The sequence below is a fragment of the Notechis scutatus genome, chromosome 3 (assembly GCF_049901735.1).
Source record: "Notechis scutatus isolate UNSWTSFEM ecotype Mainland chromosome 3, rNotScu1.2, whole genome shotgun sequence".
In the NCBI taxonomy this organism is placed as follows: Eukaryota; Metazoa; Chordata; class Lepidosauria; order Squamata; family Elapidae; genus Notechis; species Notechis scutatus.
This window is the reverse complement of record NC_142011.1, coordinates 4230521-4247981: the sequence shown is the minus strand read 5'-3', so window position 1 is coordinate 4247981 and position 17461 is coordinate 4230521. Positions and strand designations below refer to the sequence as shown.

Genomic DNA, 17461 nt, shown 5'->3' with positions numbered 1-17461 from the left:
TTTTCAAAAAACATTTATCCAGGATGTCTCAAAGGCCCTTTTCTCAAAAGACAACTGAACTTTGTTTTTCTTTCAAGACGTTTCACTTCTCATCCAAGAAGCGTCTTCAGTTCTGACTGAATGTGGGGAATGGAAAGATTTATATTCCTTGCAGTCAGCTTAACGACCAGATGACTGCAAGAAATATAAATCCTTCCATCCTCCACCACTCAGTCGGAACCGAAGAAGCTTCTTGGATGAACATCTTTAAAAGAAAAAAAAACAAGAAAGTCCAGTTGCCCCTTGAAAAAGCACCTTTGGGACAACCAAAGATGACTGAAAATCTCCATAGACACTTTCTCTGTGGTTGCTAAAAGTCCATTGTGAGTTGATGGTACGTAATCAAATCAACATTGCTTGTGTGATTGAGAACTTCCAGGGATGCCCTGAATGCAGCCAATATTTATTCCAGGAGTTGCCAGCAGTTGACATAAACATTTTGTTTTAAAAACCCTGTTTCCCAGCATGGAATAAGTACCTTGTTTATATAAAGTGCCACGAGGGGGAAAGAGGAACAGACAAGGATGGGATTGCAGTGAACCCCAAATCTGTTCTCAAATTTTCACAAAGTTCCCTCAGGATCATCAAACCACTCTGATTTGTGTATTGTTGCTGAACCACCATCTTGTTCTTGTTCTTGATTTATTTAAAAAAAAAGTTCTTATTTTTCTTGTTCATTGTTTATTTTGTCCCTGATTATTCATCCGGCATTTTTATATTGTGGTTACATTACAAGCCATCCAGAGCAGTTTGGAATCGGATGAAGCCTAAACTAAACAAAATAAAAAATTAAATTAATTTTTTTTAAAAAAGTGAAGTGAAGTGATAAAATAAGATAAAGTCACTTTTCTAAAATGGTATAGGTTCTCCTGCTTGAGCAGGGGGCTGGACTAGAAGACCTCCAAGATCCCTTCCAGCTCATTCATTCTATTCTATTCTAAGGTGACATGAAGTGAAATGAAATAATAATTTTATTTAAATTAAATAAAAAAGTGACGTGAAGTGATGAAGTGAAATGAAGTAATAAAATAAAGAGTGAAGTGAAATGAAATAAAATAAAGTGAACAAAATAAATAAAATAATAATTTTAATAAAATAAAATAAAATAAAAAAATAAAGTGAAGTGAAGTGAAGTGAAATGAAATAATTTTAATAAAATGAAATTAAATAAAATAACAAAATAAAATAAAATCAAAAAATCAAATCAAATCACCATTGGTCTCAGGGATGTTTTTGTCTGAGAGTCAAACAAATCAAAATGGCGGCCATAACCATGAGACCAAGCCTCCTCCAGCCCTTTTTAACAGTTAGGGTTTCGATCGTGATTGTGGCTGCCATCTTGACTTTTTTGCACTCTCTCTCTCTGTGGACCCTTCCGGGTTGGTTACCCTTCTTAAAAAAAACTAATCTTAGGCAGTAAAGTGGTGATGAAAGCAAAAAGACTTTAGGATTAGGAATTCTTTACGTTTTACTCCATGTCATTCTCCAATCATTCTTTTGACTTGAATGGTCAGATTGTGGTAAATCCTCCATCTCAGTTTATCTCAATCTGGGCAATTAAAAAATGTGTGGACTTCAACTTCCAGAATTGTGGTTACATTGTGAGCCATCCTGAGCTGTTTGGAATTGGTTGATGCCTAAACTGAATAAAATAATAACTAAAATAAAATAATAAAGCAAAGCAAAGCAAAATAAAATAATAAAAAAATAAAATAAAATAAAATAAAATAAAATAAAATAAAATAAAATAAAATAAAATAAAATAAAATAAAATAAATAAAATAATAAAATAAATAAAATAAAATAAAATAAAATAAAATAATAAAATAAATAAAATAAAATAATAAAATAAAATAAAATAATAAAATAAAATAAAATAATAAAATAAAATAAAATAAAATAAAATAAAATAAAATAAAATAAAATAAAATAAAATAATAAAATAAATAAAATAAAATAAAATAAAATAAAATAAAATAAAATAAAATAAAATAAAAGCACCATTGGTCATAGGGATGTCTGTGTCTGAGGGTCAAAAAAATCAAAAATCAAAATGGCAGCCAAATGCTGGCTGGGGAATTCTGGGAATTGAAGTCCACCAAGTTCAAGTGGACAAAATTAAGAAGCATTTTGCTCCATGCATTAAATAGGTGATCTCCTCTAGGCTACATTTCAAACTCATTTTGCTTTGGTTTTTTTATGTTTCTTTGGGACCAGAGAATCTGTCAATCATATCCTCACATTTACCAAGAAGTTTAGGCTGAATGACTTAACCATATGACCGGACCCGTTTTTACCCTCATTTTTATGGTAAGAATTAAATAAAACTTCAGTTAATCACCAAATATATGTTCATCACCATGGAGTGGTTTTTACTGGAAACCAGAAGTGAACGCCAGTTTCCAAGCAAGGATGTTGAAAATGGACAGGAGGGTGGGACATTGCAAGCATCCATAAATGCAGGTCAAAAATGTGATCATGTGCCAAGGAAAGGAGGACATTGGCGCTCTGGAACCTGGTCCACCATAGCTGGAAAGGTATTTATTGATGGTTTGATGTTGGAGAAGACCTGTGAGAAGACCACGGAGTGACAAAAAAAGGAAGCCATGGATCGTTGGATCAACCCCAAAGTTCTCACTTGAGGCACAAATGACAAGATTCATTTTGGACACACGATGTTGAGGTTGTAAAAAGTGCACAGAGTTCAGCGCCAAAGATAATTTAGGGCCTGGAGACTAAATCATAGGATGAACCGTTGAGGGAACTAATATGTCTAGGGCAGCGGTCTTCAAACTTGACAGCTTGAAGACTTGCGGACTTCAACTCCCAGAATTCCTCCTCCAGTCATGTTAGCTCAGGAATCCTGGGAGTTGAAGTCCACCAGTCTTCAAGTTGCCCAGTTTGAAGGTCCTCGATCTGGACTAATAAGGAGAAGAATTAGAGGCGATTTGATAGCAGTGTTCCAAATTTCCGGACGGCGAGAAGAATTAACCAACGGAAGAGATGCCTTCAGAAGTTGTGGGTGCTCCATCACTGGAGATTTTCAAGAAAAGATTGGACAACCATTAGACCTGGATTGTATAAGGACTCCTGGGGGCAGGGGGTTCGACTAGAAGACCTCCAAGGGTTCCCCTTCCAGCCCCATGAATTCTATGGTTCTACTTCAGGGGTCTTCAAACTTGGCAAGTTTAAGACTGGTGGACTTCAGCTCCCAGAATTCCTCCTCCAGCCATGTTTAACTCAGGAATTCTGGGAGTTGAAGTCCACCAGTCTTAAACTGGCCAAGTTTGAAGACCTTTGTTCTACTTTCTGATGGGATCAAGCAAGAACATTAGGAATACTCAGCTCACAGGGTTGCTGTTCTGGTGAAAACGGAAGGAGAGTGTGCTGAATACATTTGCCACCTTGACTTATTTGTTCAAACAACAAAGGCTGGATACAAACCAACAATCCAACAAATAAACAAACAAACAATGCACTCAAATTTCATTAGCCACTTAAGAGTCAGCCTGTAGTGAGATGAATTTAATAAATAATGAACTTTGGAAAGGCAAGTGAAATACAATCCATTTTTGCTCTCCTACCGTCATCCTCCCACACCTGAAGCTCAGGTAGCCAACCTGGTGAGCTGCAAGAGATCTTGGAAGCGAGCCAAGTGCCTTCTTTTGCCCCTCCCCCCCCTCCCCAAAAGGTGACTCAAGTAACGTCCCAGAGAAGGCTGATGACACCCAAATTTTCCAAGTTCCAAGTAACAGAATAACAGAGTTGGAAGGGACCCTGGAGGTGTTCTAGTCCAACCCCCTGCTCCAGCAGGAAACCCTATATACCATTCTGGACAAATGGCTGTCTAGTCTCTTCTTTGAAAACCTCCAGGGTTGGAGCATCTACAACTTCTGGTGGCAAGCAGTTCCACTGGTTAACTGTTCTCACTGTCAAGAAATTTATCCTTAGTTCTAGGTTGCTTCTCTCCTTGATTAGTTCCATATTTGCTTCTTGTCCTGCCTTCAGGTGCTTTGAAGAACAGTTTAAAAAAAAAGAGAGATTGGACAATCACTTGTCTAAAATGGTATAAGGTTTTCTTCCCGGGCAAGAGGTTGGACTAGAAGACCTCCAAAGTCCCTTCCAACTCTGTTATTCTGTTATTTTCTCCTTGATTCGTTTCCATCCGTTGCTTCTTGTCCTGCTATCGGGTGCTTTGGAGAATAAATTGACCCCCTCTTCTTTGGGGCAGCCCCTCAAATATTGGAACACTGCTATCAGGTCACCTCCAGTCCTACTTTGCATTAAACTACCATAGACATCCCCAATTCCTGCATCCGTTCCTCGTATGTTTTAGCCTGCAGTCCCCATAATCTTCACTGCTCTTCTCTGCACTCTTCCTAAGGTTTCAATCTATTTTTTTTTTCATATCGTGGCACCCAAAACTGGATGCAGAGACATGATAGCAGTCTGCCAATATTTGAGGGGCTGCCCCAGAGACGAGGAAGGGGCTCAAGCTATTTTCCAAAGCACCCAAAGGCCAGACAAGGAATAAAGGATGGAAACTGAACCAGGAGAGATTCAACCTGGAAACAAGGAGAAACTTTCTGACAGTGAGAACAATCAACCCATGGAACAGAAGTTGCCCTCGGAAGTGGTGGGAGCTTCATCACTTGAGACCTTCAAGAAGAGATCGGACTGCCATTGGTCAGAAATGGTGTAGGTGTGTCTCCTGCTTGGAGCGGGGGTTGGACTAGATGACCTACAAGGTCCCTTCCAACTCTGTTAATCTAATCAATATCCCCAGAAGTTATAAAGTGGTACTAACACTTCATTCATCTTAATTCTATCCCTGTTAATGCAGGCTCTGTGAATCCCCACCTGCCTCCATTCAAACTCTGGAGTACTCATGACTAATGACCTAAGTGCTAGAGCCCACTGTAACTACATAGCCAAAAAGGCATTAAGAGTTGTTAACCTAATCCTACGTAGCTTTTTCTCTGGTAATATTACACTAATAACTAGAGCATACAAAACATTTGCTAGACCAATACTTGAATCAGTCTGGAACCCGCATTACATATATGATATTAATACAGTTGAGAAAGTCCAGAAATATTTCACAAGAAGAGTTCGCGACTCCTCTACTCGTTGCAGAATACCTTATGCCACCAGACTTGAAATTCTACACCTAGAAAACCTAGAACTAGGCCACCTTTGGTCCAATCTAAGTATATAAAATCATACATTGCAATGTCCTACCTGTCAATTAATACTTCAGCTTCAATCATAACAACACAAGAGCACACAATAGATACAAACTCAAGGTTAATCACACCAAACTTGATTGCAAGAAATACGACTTCAGCAACCGAGTGGTCAATGTCTGGAATACTCTACCCGACTCTGTGGTTTCTTCCCCAAACCCCAAAAACTTTAACTTTAGACTGTCTACTATTGACCTCACCCCTTTCCTAAGAGGTCTGTAGGAGGCGTGCATAAGCGCACCAACGTGCCTACCGTCCCTGTCCTATTGTTTCTTTTTATTTTTCTTACATGTATCCATTTCATGTATTCATAACTATGTTTAAACTTATACTTGTTATCTAATAATCGCTTGACTAAATAAACAGATATAGATAGATAGATAGATAGATAGATAAATAGATAGATAGATAGATAGATACATGATAGATAAATAGATAAATAGATGATAGATAGATAGATAGATAGATAGATAGATAGATAGATAGATAGATAGATAGATAGATAGATAGATAGATGATAGATAGATAGATAGATAGATAGATAGATAGATAGATAGATAGATAGATAGATAGATAGATAGATAGATAGATAGATAGATAGATAGATAGATAGATAGATAGATAGATAGATAGATAGATAGATAGATAGATAGATAGATGATAGATAGATAGATAGATAGATAGATAGATAGATAGATAGATAGATAGATAGATAGATAGATAGATAGATAGATAGATAGATAAATGGTACTAACACTTCACTCATCTTAATTCTATCCCTCTGTTATTGCAGCATCTGTGAATCCTCACCTGCCCCCATTTTGCTCTTTTTAAAAAAAAATAAAAAATAAAAATTACCTTCATGAGCCACTGAGTGTTATTTTCCAAAATCCTCTCCAGCTGCTGGACTCTCGGGCTGGGCTGCCCATCGCTCCCCGCGGGGGGAGAGTCCCCGGGAGAATCCCGCTGCAGGGCGTTGATGCCCAGAGGGTCTCCGCCGGGGGCTGTTTGGCAGGGGGGAGGATCCGCTTCGGGTAGGACGAAGGTGTAACTGCAGCGCCCCTGCTGAACCCGGTGGGCGCGGCGGCGGAAGACCCCTTCGCTCGCCCTCCTCTGGCTCCCCTTCGCCCCCCGGACTGCCAGCAGGGCACCGAGGACCAGGAAAGCCAGGAGGAAGAATTGCATGGCGGCGGCCAGGTGGGTGGGGTGGGGAGCCGAGAAAAACCCGCACACTCACCCTTCTCTCCCCGGCCCTTAAAGTTGGTTTGTTTGTTTGTTTTTCTCGGCTAAAAGTCTCGGCTGCAGCCAGCCCCGGGGATGCGAGAGTGGGGCTGATGCCAACGGAGAAGGCTGCTCTTCCTTCTGTGGGTCAGGCTGATTTCTCTCCCCCCCCACCCCCCCCACCCCCGCCACCTTTCTCAATGCATTCACAGTCTGTAAAATTAGAACTTCCTCTCTCTCTCTCTGCCCCTCCTCCTTTCCTCCCCTCTCTTTTTTTTGACAGGCCCCCTCTTTCTCAACAAGTCTGATTCCCCCCCTTTAATCATCCGGCGGGTCTCTGGAGGTATGAGGTCAGTTCTGAGGACGAAGAAGAGGAAGAAGAGGAGGAGGAGGGGAGGGGGAGATAAGAGAATTTGAGGGGCTGCCCCAAAGAGGAAGAAGAGGAGGAAGAGAGAAGGAGGAGAAAGAGAAGAAGAGAGAAGAAGAAAGAAGAAAAAGAAGAAAGAGGAGAAAAGAAGCAGAAGGAGGAGGAGGGGGAAGAAGAAGAAGAAGGAGAAGGAGAAGGAGAAGGAGGAGAAGAAGAAGAAGAAGAAGAAGAAGAAGAAGAAGAAGAAGAAGAAGAAGAAGAAGAAGAAGAAGAAGAAGAAGAAGAAGAAGAAGAAGAAGAAGAAGAAGAAGAAGAAGAAAGGGGAAAGAAGCAGAAGGAGGAGGAGGGGGAAGAAGAAGAAGGAGGAGGAGGAGGAGGAGGAGGAGGAGGAGGAGGAGAAGGAGAAGGAGGAGAAGGAGAAGGAGGAGAAGGAGAAGGAGGAGGAGAAGGAGAAGGAGAAAGGGAAAAAGAAGAAGAGGGAAAAAGAAGCAGGAGGAGGAGGGAAGAAGAAGAAGAAGAAGAAGAAGAAGAAGAAGAAGAAGAAGAAGAAGAAGAAGAAGAAGAAGAAGAAGAAGAAGAAGAAGAAGAAGGAGGAGGAGGAGGAGGAGGAGGAGGAGGAGGAGGAGGAGGAGGAGGAGGAGGAGAAGGAGAAGGAGAAGGAGAAGGAGAAGGAGAAGGAGAAGGAGAAGGAGAAGGAGAAGGAGAAGAGAAGGAGAAGGAGGAGAAAGAGGGAAAAAGAAGAAGAGGGAAAAAGAAGCAGGAGGAGGAGGGGAAGAAGAAGAAGAAGAAGAAGAAGAAGAAGGAAGAAGAAGGAAGAAGAAGGAAGAAGAAGAAGAAGAAGAAGAAGAAGAAGAAGAAGAAGAAGAAGAAGAAGAAGAAGAAGAAAGACAAGAGAATTTGAGGGGCTGCCACAAAGAGGAGGGGGCCAACTTATTTTCCACAGCACCAAAAGAAACAAGAAACAACAGATGGAAATTAATCACAGAGAGAAGCAACCTGGAATTAAGGAGACACTTTCTAATCGTGAGGACAACTGACCAGTGGAACAGAATTTCAGACGTTGTGGGTGCTCCATCACTGGAGGTTTCCAAGAAGAGACTGGGCAGCCATTTGTCTAGGGTGGTGTGGGGTCTCCAGCCTGAGCAGGGGGTTGGACTAGAAGGCCTCTGAGGTCCCCTTCCAACTCTATTCTGATTGAAGAGAAGGAAAAGGAGAATGAGAAGGGGACAGAAGGACTATGGGGGTCTTTCGTGTTCTTTGCGGTTGATTGCTTCCTTGTAGTTGTTTCATGGCCGAACTAGAGAACACCATCCGTGCTAGAATGGAGTGTGGTTTGCAGGGAGTACTGGAGAAGATGAAGACAGAAAGAAAAGGAGAAAGGGAAGGAGAGGAAGATGAGGAAGAAGGATGGAGACAGGAGGAGGAAGGAGGGGAAACGAGAAAGGGAGCAAGAACTCCCCCCTCCTCCAATCCTGTCACAAGAGTTCATGTTTCAGACTGAAGGTTACACACTCACAACCGGGCCACCCAAAAGGGAGTGGGTTCATATGCTTTTTAAAAATCCATATGGAGCACTTTAAGTCAATGTACAGAGTTGGTGGGGGGAGGGGTTGGGGGTGGGGGGGAAAGGGGGACTAGAGGGGATAATTCAAGCCTGTCAATCTTTGCATGCTTCAGTTTGGCATCCAACTGACTTTTGCAACTGCAAGGAACACATCCCACTTCTGGCCTCCTCCCCAAAGTCTTTTAAAAGATTGGCTTAACATTTCTTCACATGACTTAATGAATGGAACTGAACTGTTTTTTTTTGTTTTTGTTTTGCTTTCTCTGCATATTTCCTAAACCTGTAAATTAGAGATAAAAATGAGAGTAACTCCCTCCCTCCCTTCTAGCACTGATGTTTACCAGTTGGGTCATGAAACATCTGCAAGAAAACCACTCAGCTCAAAGATTCCCCACAAACCTCACTCTCTTCCTCCTCCTCCACTCCAGTCTTGATGATATTCCCTAGCTGGGTCATGAAATGTCTGCAAGAAAACAACCAAACTCAGAGAGTACCAAGGACCCCACCGTCTTCCTCCTAGGCACGGATGATGTTAGCTAGTTGGGTCATGAAACATCTGCAAGAAAATCACTCAGCTCAGAGAGCACCAAGGATCCCACAGTCCTCCTCCTCCTCCTCCTTCCTCCTCCTCCTCCTTTTTCTTCCTCCTCTTCTCCTCTCCAGTATTGATGATGTCACCTAGTTGGGTCATGAAACATCTGCAAGAAAAACACCAAGCTCAGAGAGCACCAAGGACCCCACAGTCTTCCTCCTCTTCCTCCTCCTCTCCAGCACTGATGATGTTAGCTAGTCATGAAACATCTGCAAGAAAACCACCAAGCTCAGAGACCATCAAGAATCCATAGTCCTTCTCCTCCTCCTCCTCCTCCCTCCTTCCCCTTCCTCTCTGCAAACCCCACTCACTTCTAGCACTGATGATGTCCCCTAGTTGGGTCATGAAACATCTGCAAGAAAATCACACAGCTCAGAGGACCAAGGACCCCATAACTGAGAGGACCAAGGACCCCATAACTGCTTGAGCTGCTTCCATGTTAAATAAACTGAGGCAGGTAGAACAATTGGATAGAAAACTAATCAAGGAGTGAAGCAACCTAGAACTAAGGAGACATTTTCTTGACAGTGAGAATAATCCATCAATTGAACGGCTTCCTCCAGAGATTGTGGGTGACCCATCACTGGAGGATTTTCACAAGAGATTGGACAACCCTTTGTCTGAAGGGGTAGAAGGCACGGGTGTCAAACCCAGGGTGTCATGTTGCTATCACGTGATGTATTGCAATGTTTTTCCCCTTTGTGGAGCTGGGGTAGGCGTGGCCTGCGCATGACGCATTCGGCCCACGGGCCGCCAGTATGACATCCCTGGTATAGAGTCTCCTAGTTGAGCAGGGGGTTGGACTAGAAGACCTCCAAGGTCCCTTCCAACTCTGTTCTGTAAGGGTCTCCTGTTTGAGCTGAGGGTTGGAAGAGATGACCTCCCAGGTCCCTTCCAGCTCTGTTATTCCATAAGGGTCTCCAGCTTGAGCAGGGGGTTGGACTAGAAGACCTCTGAGGTCCTTTCCAACCCTTGTTATTCTATCATTCTGTAAGGGTCTCCTGTTTGAGCAGAGGGTTGGACTAGATGACCTCCCAGGTCCCTTCCAGCTCTGTTATTCCATAAGGGTCTCCAGCTTGAGCAGGTGGTTGGACTAGAAGACCTCTGAGGTCCTTTCCAACCCTTGTTATTCTATCATTCTGTAAGGGTCTCCTGTTTGAGCTGAAGGTTGGACTAGATGACCTCCCAGGTCCCTTCCAGCTCTGTTATTCTGTAAAGGGCTCCTGCTTTAGCAGGAGGCTGGACCAGGGGTGGGATTCTACCAGTTTGCACCTATTAGCTAGAACCGGTTGTTAACATTCTAAGCAGTTGGGAGAACCGGTTGTTAGAAGAAATTACTGGCCTAATCCTGTAAGGAAGGCAGGAAGGAAACATTCTGGTGTTGCTTACAGAAACTGCCTCTCCGTTAACCCTTATTACATTCTTGGCAGGACTAGACTTCCTGTCTCAGGAACTTCTCGGGGGTTTTTTTCCCCTCCTTTGCTGGTACTTTGCTTGTGTGGAGTGACCATTCAAAGTTACAATGGCACTGAAAAAAGTGACTTATGACCCTTTTTCACACTTACGACTGTTGCAGCATCCCCACAGTCATGAGAGGCCAGGCGAGGAGATGCGTGCCTCGATGTGAGTGATATTGAGTTGGCCACGTCCACCCAGTCACATGACCCCCAAGCCACACCTACCAACTAAGCCACACCCACAGAACTGGTTGTTAAAAAAATTGAATCCCACCCCTGGGCTGGACTAGAAGACCTCCAAGGTCCCTTCCACCTCAGTTATTCTGTAATATTAGTTGAAAGGGAAAGGAAGGGATTTCAGGAAGGGCTTTTCCTGTATCATCTAAATATCCACCTCCCCGCGTCCCTCTCAGCCAGTTTCCTGGACATCTTCCAGCTTCCTGGAAGCCGACCTCTTCCCTAGGATGCAAAGTGGATAAGGATCTTGGAAGGAAGGAAGGAAGGAAGGAAGGAAGGAAGGAAGGAAGGAAGGAAGGAAGGAAGGAAGGAAGGAAGGAAGGAAGGAAGGAAGGAAGGAAGGAGAGGCTGTTTGCTTTGACTGGGGTTTTCCTGATCGATGCCAGCTGTTTGCTGACTTCAGAGGAGCAACAGGGAGAGGTCAGGAAGTGTCTCCTTTGTTTGGGCTGTTGGGAGAAAAGTCCACCTGGGTTCAGTTCCACGTGGGAAGAAAGACACTGGAAACACGGAGGCTGCGTGGAAGGATGGTTTTTAAGGGTGGAACAAGACCCCATTGAGGTCCCGGGGCAAAAAAGAGCACATGGGTGAGAGAGGGAGAGAAATTGATAACCTCTGTTGGGCTTTGAACTTGGTTCCTGTTCCTGGGGCAAGAAATGTATCCTGATTGGTTGTCAGGCTCCCATGGGGCCATGGAGGGGTTAGCTTGGTTGAGTCTTGATGGGTGATGTACTCGTCCAAGGTGCCATGTGGTGAGATGGGTAGAGGGCTAATCCTATCATGTCCTGAGGACCATGTCTTAGTAGAGTAGAGTAGAGTAGAATTGAATAGAATATAGAATATAGAATAGAAAATAGAAAATAATAGAAAATAGAATATAGAATAGAATATAGAAATTAGAATAGGGTAGAATAGAATAGAAAATAGAATAGAATAGGTTATAGAAATTAGAATAGAATAGAATATAGAAATAAGAATAGAATAGTGTGGAGTGGAGTAGAATAGAATTGAAAATAGAAAATAGAATAGAATAGAATATAGAAATTAGAATAGACTAGAATATAGAAATAAGAATAAAACAGAGTAGAGTAGAGTAGAGTGGAATAGAATAGAATAATAGAATAGAATAGAATAGAATAGAATAGAATAGAATAGAATAGAATAGAATAGAATAGAAAATATGGAATGAAAGAATGGAATGGAATGGAATGGAATAGAATAGAATAGAATAGAATAGAATAGAATAGAATAGAATAGATGGAATGGAATGGAATGGAATGGAATGGAATGGAATGGAATAGAATAGAATAGAATAGAATAGAATAGAATAGAATAGAACAGAACAGAACAGAACAGAACAGAACAGAACAGAACAGAATAGAATAGAATAGAATAGAATAGAATAGAATGAAATAGGAATAGAATAGAATTCTTTATTGGCCAAGTGTGATTGGACACACAAGGAATTTGTCTTTGGTGCAAATGCTCTCAGTGTACATCAAAGAAAAGATTCATTCGTCAAGAGTCGAGAATCATCAGGTCCAACACTTAATGATAGTCATAGGGTATAATAAGCAATCAAATCATACTAGGAAACAGTCAATAAAAATCATTAGGATACAAGTGGCAAAGTTATAGTCATACAGTCACAAGTAGGAGGAGATGCATGAAAGGTAGGATGGGAGATTTAATAGTGATAGTAATGCAGACTTAGTAAAGAGTTGGACAGTGTTGAGAGGGAATTACTTGTTTAGAAGAGTGATGGCGTTTGGGAAAAAAACTCTCCTCGTGTCTAGTTGTTCTGGTGTGCAGTGCTCTATAGCATCGTTTTGAGGGAAGGAATTGAAACAGTTTATGTCCGGGATGTGACGGGTCTGTAGATACTTTCCCAGCCCTCTTTTTGACTCATGCAGTATGCAGGTCCTTATCATCCTTAATCCCACCACCCTGGAGCTGAAGGGGGAGGTGAAACATGTTTTAAAACATGTTTCTCCTTTTCTCATCCGGGAAAATATAATATTCTGCCTTTTTAATATTTCCTAGAATATTTCATTCTTCTAGGAGAGGGGTGGGTGCTAACTTTCTTAACGTCCATCTCGATCTTCTTCTTTGTCCTTTCCATTTAATTGTCATTGGATTGTGGTCTGTCCAAGTACTTGTTTCAATATTTATTTCTTGAATATTAGATATTAATTCTGTTGACATCCATATCATATCTATTCTGGACCATGGTAAATGTCTATTTGAGTAAAAGGTGTATTGTTTAGTTTTAGCATTTCTTTCTCTCCATGTATCTTTTAGATTTAATTCATCAACCATTTTAAAAAAGGATTTTGGGAGAGTCTTTCTGTGTTGCTTTGTTGTTGTTGCTGAATAGTCCAAGTTATTGTCTACAATTCCATTAAAATCTCCTATCATAACTATATTGGCATAGTCCAGTTCAATTATTTTCACATGTAATTTTTTATAAAATTCTTCTTGTTTATTATGATAAACAAGAAGGTGCTAACTTTCTTCCGGGGCAAAAGCTTTACCCCAAAGCAAAGGAGATCTTTTTCTCAGCTAAAGAAAATGTATCACAGTTAATTCTTTCTCTCTCTCTCTCTCTCTCTCTCTCTCTCTCCTCCCCATGCCAATCTGGCTACCTGGCAGGATTACTAGTTCCCGTCTTGTCTTCTCCTCTGGAACCAAAACACAGTAGAAAAGCCAAAATTATGATTTAGGGTCCGTTTAGGACCCATTTGGCCTGCAGCCGGGCAGAGTGTTGCTAGAAAGCTGCTATTTTGGGAAAGGCTCAAAGGCTGCCAGGATCCCCCACATGGGAAGGAAGGGGGAAGGGGGCTGTTTTCCTAAGGGCACATTTAAAATATTTTCAGAGCCTGTTTGGAACTGGTAGACAAAAGAAGCGGGGAAGAGTCAACTGTCTTGCTGCAATTTGATCAGCAACTCTAGGACTGCAAGTTAGGATTTTTTTATATCTTCAGAAAGCCCCCAAGACACACATTTATTTCTTTAAAAGTATTTTTATATGCACAGATATAGAGGCATAATATTGGTTGGGTTGGGGTTGGGATGGGTTGGCTTGGGATGGGCTGCATTGTGTTGAGTTGAGTTGAGCTGAGTGAGTTGAGTTGGGTTGCATTGTGTTGAGTTGAGAGAGTTGAGTTGAGTTGCTTTAGGCTGGACTGGGCTGGGCGCGTTGACTTGAGTTGCATTGAATTGAGTGAATTGGGTTGGGTTGAGATGGCTGCATTGTGTTGAGTTGAGCTGAGTTGAGTTGAGCTGAGTGAGTTGAGTTGGGTTGCATTGTGTTGAGTTGAGAGAGTTGAGTTGAGTTGCTTTAGGCTGGACTGGGCTGGGCGCGTTGACTTGAGTTGCATTGAATTGGGTTGGATTGAGATGGCTGCATTGTGTTGAGTTGATTTACATTGAGTTAAGAGTTGGGTTGCTTTGGGCTGTGCTGGGCTAGGGTATATACTGTTGAGCTGAATTGCATTGAATTGAGGGAATTGGGTTGGGCTGGGTTGCATTGTGTTGAATTGAATTGTATTGAGTTGAGTGAGTTGAGTTGGGCTGCTTTGGGTTAGATTGGGCTGGGCTGGACTAGGGTGCGTTGAGTTAAGTTGCACTGAGTTGAATTAGTGTGGGTTGGATGGGGCTGGATGGGGTGGGCTGCATTGTGTTGGGCTGTGGTGGTCTCTCATGAATGAAGACACTGAGGCAGTCGTCTTGAAGCCAAATCAGGATGAGAGCACAGGGCAAGCTCTGACACCCTCTTTTATTAGAAGCAATCTTTGTTAACGTTTGCAATTTTTTGTTAGTGTGTTGTTACAAACTCATTACATCACACAAAATACCATATGAGAATACAAAGCTGTAAAGTTTAATTTTGCTACAATTCTGGGTAAGAAGTGGCAACATTTCGACCTTGTCCTCGCCTCGTGTTACAAACAACTACCAGAAGGCCCGTTGTCCTTGCACGTGCACGAGGAAACAGATAGCAATTCCCACATCGGGCTGAATAACTTGAGTTGTGTTGAGTTGAGCTATATTGAGTTGAGTTGGGCTGGACTGAGATGAGTTGAGCTGAGCTGCATTGAGCTAAGTTGCATCAGGTTGAATTGATTTTGGTGCCATCCAAAATCAAAGCAACCTCCCACCCCACCACATTTTACCCGTCATGAGAAAAGACTGAAGAATTCAAATATGTTTAAAGAAACCCAACACAATAATGAGTATGCATCAACCCTTATGCAAGACCAAGAATGCATTGACATTCACCCAGGTTATCCATTTTCTGTATTCATCCAACACAGAGAACCATAAAATCACAAATGGACTAAATTGACACACCTCACCAAGCTGACTGTGTTATCGGAATACAACCACTAGCATGAGTGAGAATCATTGTCACTGTCATGCTGTCACTTAAATATGAGCCAGCAGTGTGCTGCAGCTCCCAATAAAAGTCAATGAGAGCCTAGGTTGCATTAACAGAGGGACAGAATCAAGATCAGGTGAAGTGTTAATACCAGAGGTGGAATTCAGCAGGTTCTGACCAGTTCTGGAGAACCGGTAGCAGAAACTTTGAGTAGTTTGGAGAACCGGCAAATACCATCTCCGACTGGAGATTTTGCAGTATCCTTCCCCTGCCACGCCCACCAAGCCACATCCACAGAATCGGTAGTAAAACAAATTGAATCCCACCACTGGTTAATACCACTTGGTAAGGCCACACTTGGAATACTGCATCCAGTTTGGGTCACATTACAAAAAAAGATGTTAAGACTCTGGAAAGAGTACAGAGAGAGCAACAAAGAGGATTTGGGGACTGGAATCAAAAACATACGAGGAAGGGTTGCAGGAATTGGGTATGTCTGGTTTAATGAAAAAAGGACTAGGGGAGACATGATAGCAGTGTTCCAATATCTCAGGGACTGCCCCAAAGAAGCGGGAGTCAAGCTATTCTTCAAAGCAGGGGTCGCCAACCTTTTGGACCTCAGGAAGCACTGAACTCATAATTTTAAATGCTGGGGACCACTAATATGAAATTTGACTGACAGTGTCTTGCTGACGTTGATGAGAGAGAGAGGGAGAGAGGGAGATCTGATCTAACCTCTCTCTCTCTCTCTCTCTCTCTCTCTCTCTCTCTCTCTCTCTCTCTCACACACACACACACACACACACACACACACACACACAAAACACACAGAGGCAAGGGTGGGATTCAAATTTCTTAACAACCAGTTCTGTGGGTGTGGTCTAATTTGTGGGTGTGGCTTGGTGATCATGTGACTAGCTGGGCATGGCTTGTATGTAAATATTAGAAATATATATGTCAATATTGAATTTTTTATTAAAAAAAGAGCAACTTTTACCCAAAATCAGGCAGTAGGCAGGCAGATTGAGTTGCTCACAGGATCACAGATTCCCTGAGAGATCTATCTATCTGCCATTGGCTAGCTCAGTCTGTCACATAAAATTTGCTTGCAAGCAAATTCATACAAATTAACTCACAACACACCATGTATGCAAATATTGATTTTTTTATATAAAAAGAGCACCTTTTACCTAAAATCAGGCAAAGCAGAAGGCAGATTGAGTTGCTCACAGAATCACAGATTCACTGAGAGATCTATCTTTCTGCCATCGGCTACCTGAGTCTGCACTGAATAATAGAAGCTTCAATCCTAAGGGAGGTTTGGCTGTGCTTAAAAGCAGAGCCAAAGATCTAGATTACTAGAAAGCAAGAAATCCAACGATTTCCTGCTTTCTAGCTAATCTAAACCTCCCGGAACAGCAGAACAGCTGATGGTCGGAAAAAGGAAAAATAGCAACTTAGCAGGCAAGTTTTCCGGGTAAGGAGTGAGTGGGCGGGGAGGGTTCCTGCAGGCCATGTGGGCGCCGCAGCCTTGTGTTCCCCTGCAGCCTGGATTAATTGCTTTGGGAGGGTGCTCTGGGGGTGATATTTCTCTGCGGCCCACCAACATTTTCTCATGGACCACCAGAGAGCTGTGGCCCACTGGTTGGCAATCACTGCTGTAAAGCCCCTGAGGGCAGGACAAGAAGCGATGGGTGGAAACTAATCAAGGAGAGAAGCAACCTGGAACTAAGGAGAAATTTCCACTGAATTAATCAGTGGAACGACTTGCCACCAGGAAGTTGTGGATTCATTCTCCTTCCGTGGAGGTTTTTAAGAAGAGACTGGGCAGCCCTTTGTCTGGAATGGTATAGGGTTTCCTGTCTGAACAGGGGGTTGGATTAGAAGACCTCTAAGGTCCCTTCCAACTCTTTGATTCTGTTATATGGAAAGGAAGAGATAGAGGGAGAGGGTGGAAAGGGGGAAGGAAAGGAGAAAGGGAAAGGAAAGAAGAAAGGGAAGAGAAAGAGGAAAGGGAAGAGAATGGGGAAGGAAAGGAAGAGAAAGGGAAAGAGAAGAGAAGAGAAGGAGAGAAAGGGAAGAGAATGGGGAAGGAAGGAAGAGAAGGAAAGAAAGAGAAGAGAAAGAGGAAAGGGAAGAGAATGGGGAAGGAAAGAAGAGAAAGGGAAAGAGAAGAGAAGAGAAGAGAAGAGAAGAGAAGGAAAGAGGAAAGGAAGAGAATGGGGAAGGAAAGGAAGAGAAAGGGAAAGAGAAGAGAAGAGAAGGAAAGAGGAAAGGAAGAGAATGGGGAAGGAAAGGAAGAGAAAGGGAAAGAGAAGAGAAGAGAAGAGAAGAGAAAGAGGAAAGGGAAGAGAATGGGG

General features: G+C 42.3%; 1 protein-coding gene across 1 annotated transcript in view; it reads right to left on the bottom strand.

Moving 5' to 3' along the window:
* ANGPT4 (angiopoietin 4) overlaps positions 1-6675 on the bottom strand; it is a 42959-nt gene extending 36284 nt beyond the window's left edge. The window contains exon 1 of the mRNA XM_087962355.1: positions 6144-6675. Coding sequence (XP_087818481.1) covers positions 6144-6470 — 327 coding nt within the window. The 5' untranslated portion in view covers positions 6471-6675. The remainder of the gene's footprint in view (positions 1-6143) is intronic.
* Positions 6676-17461: the final 10786 nt, after the last annotated feature.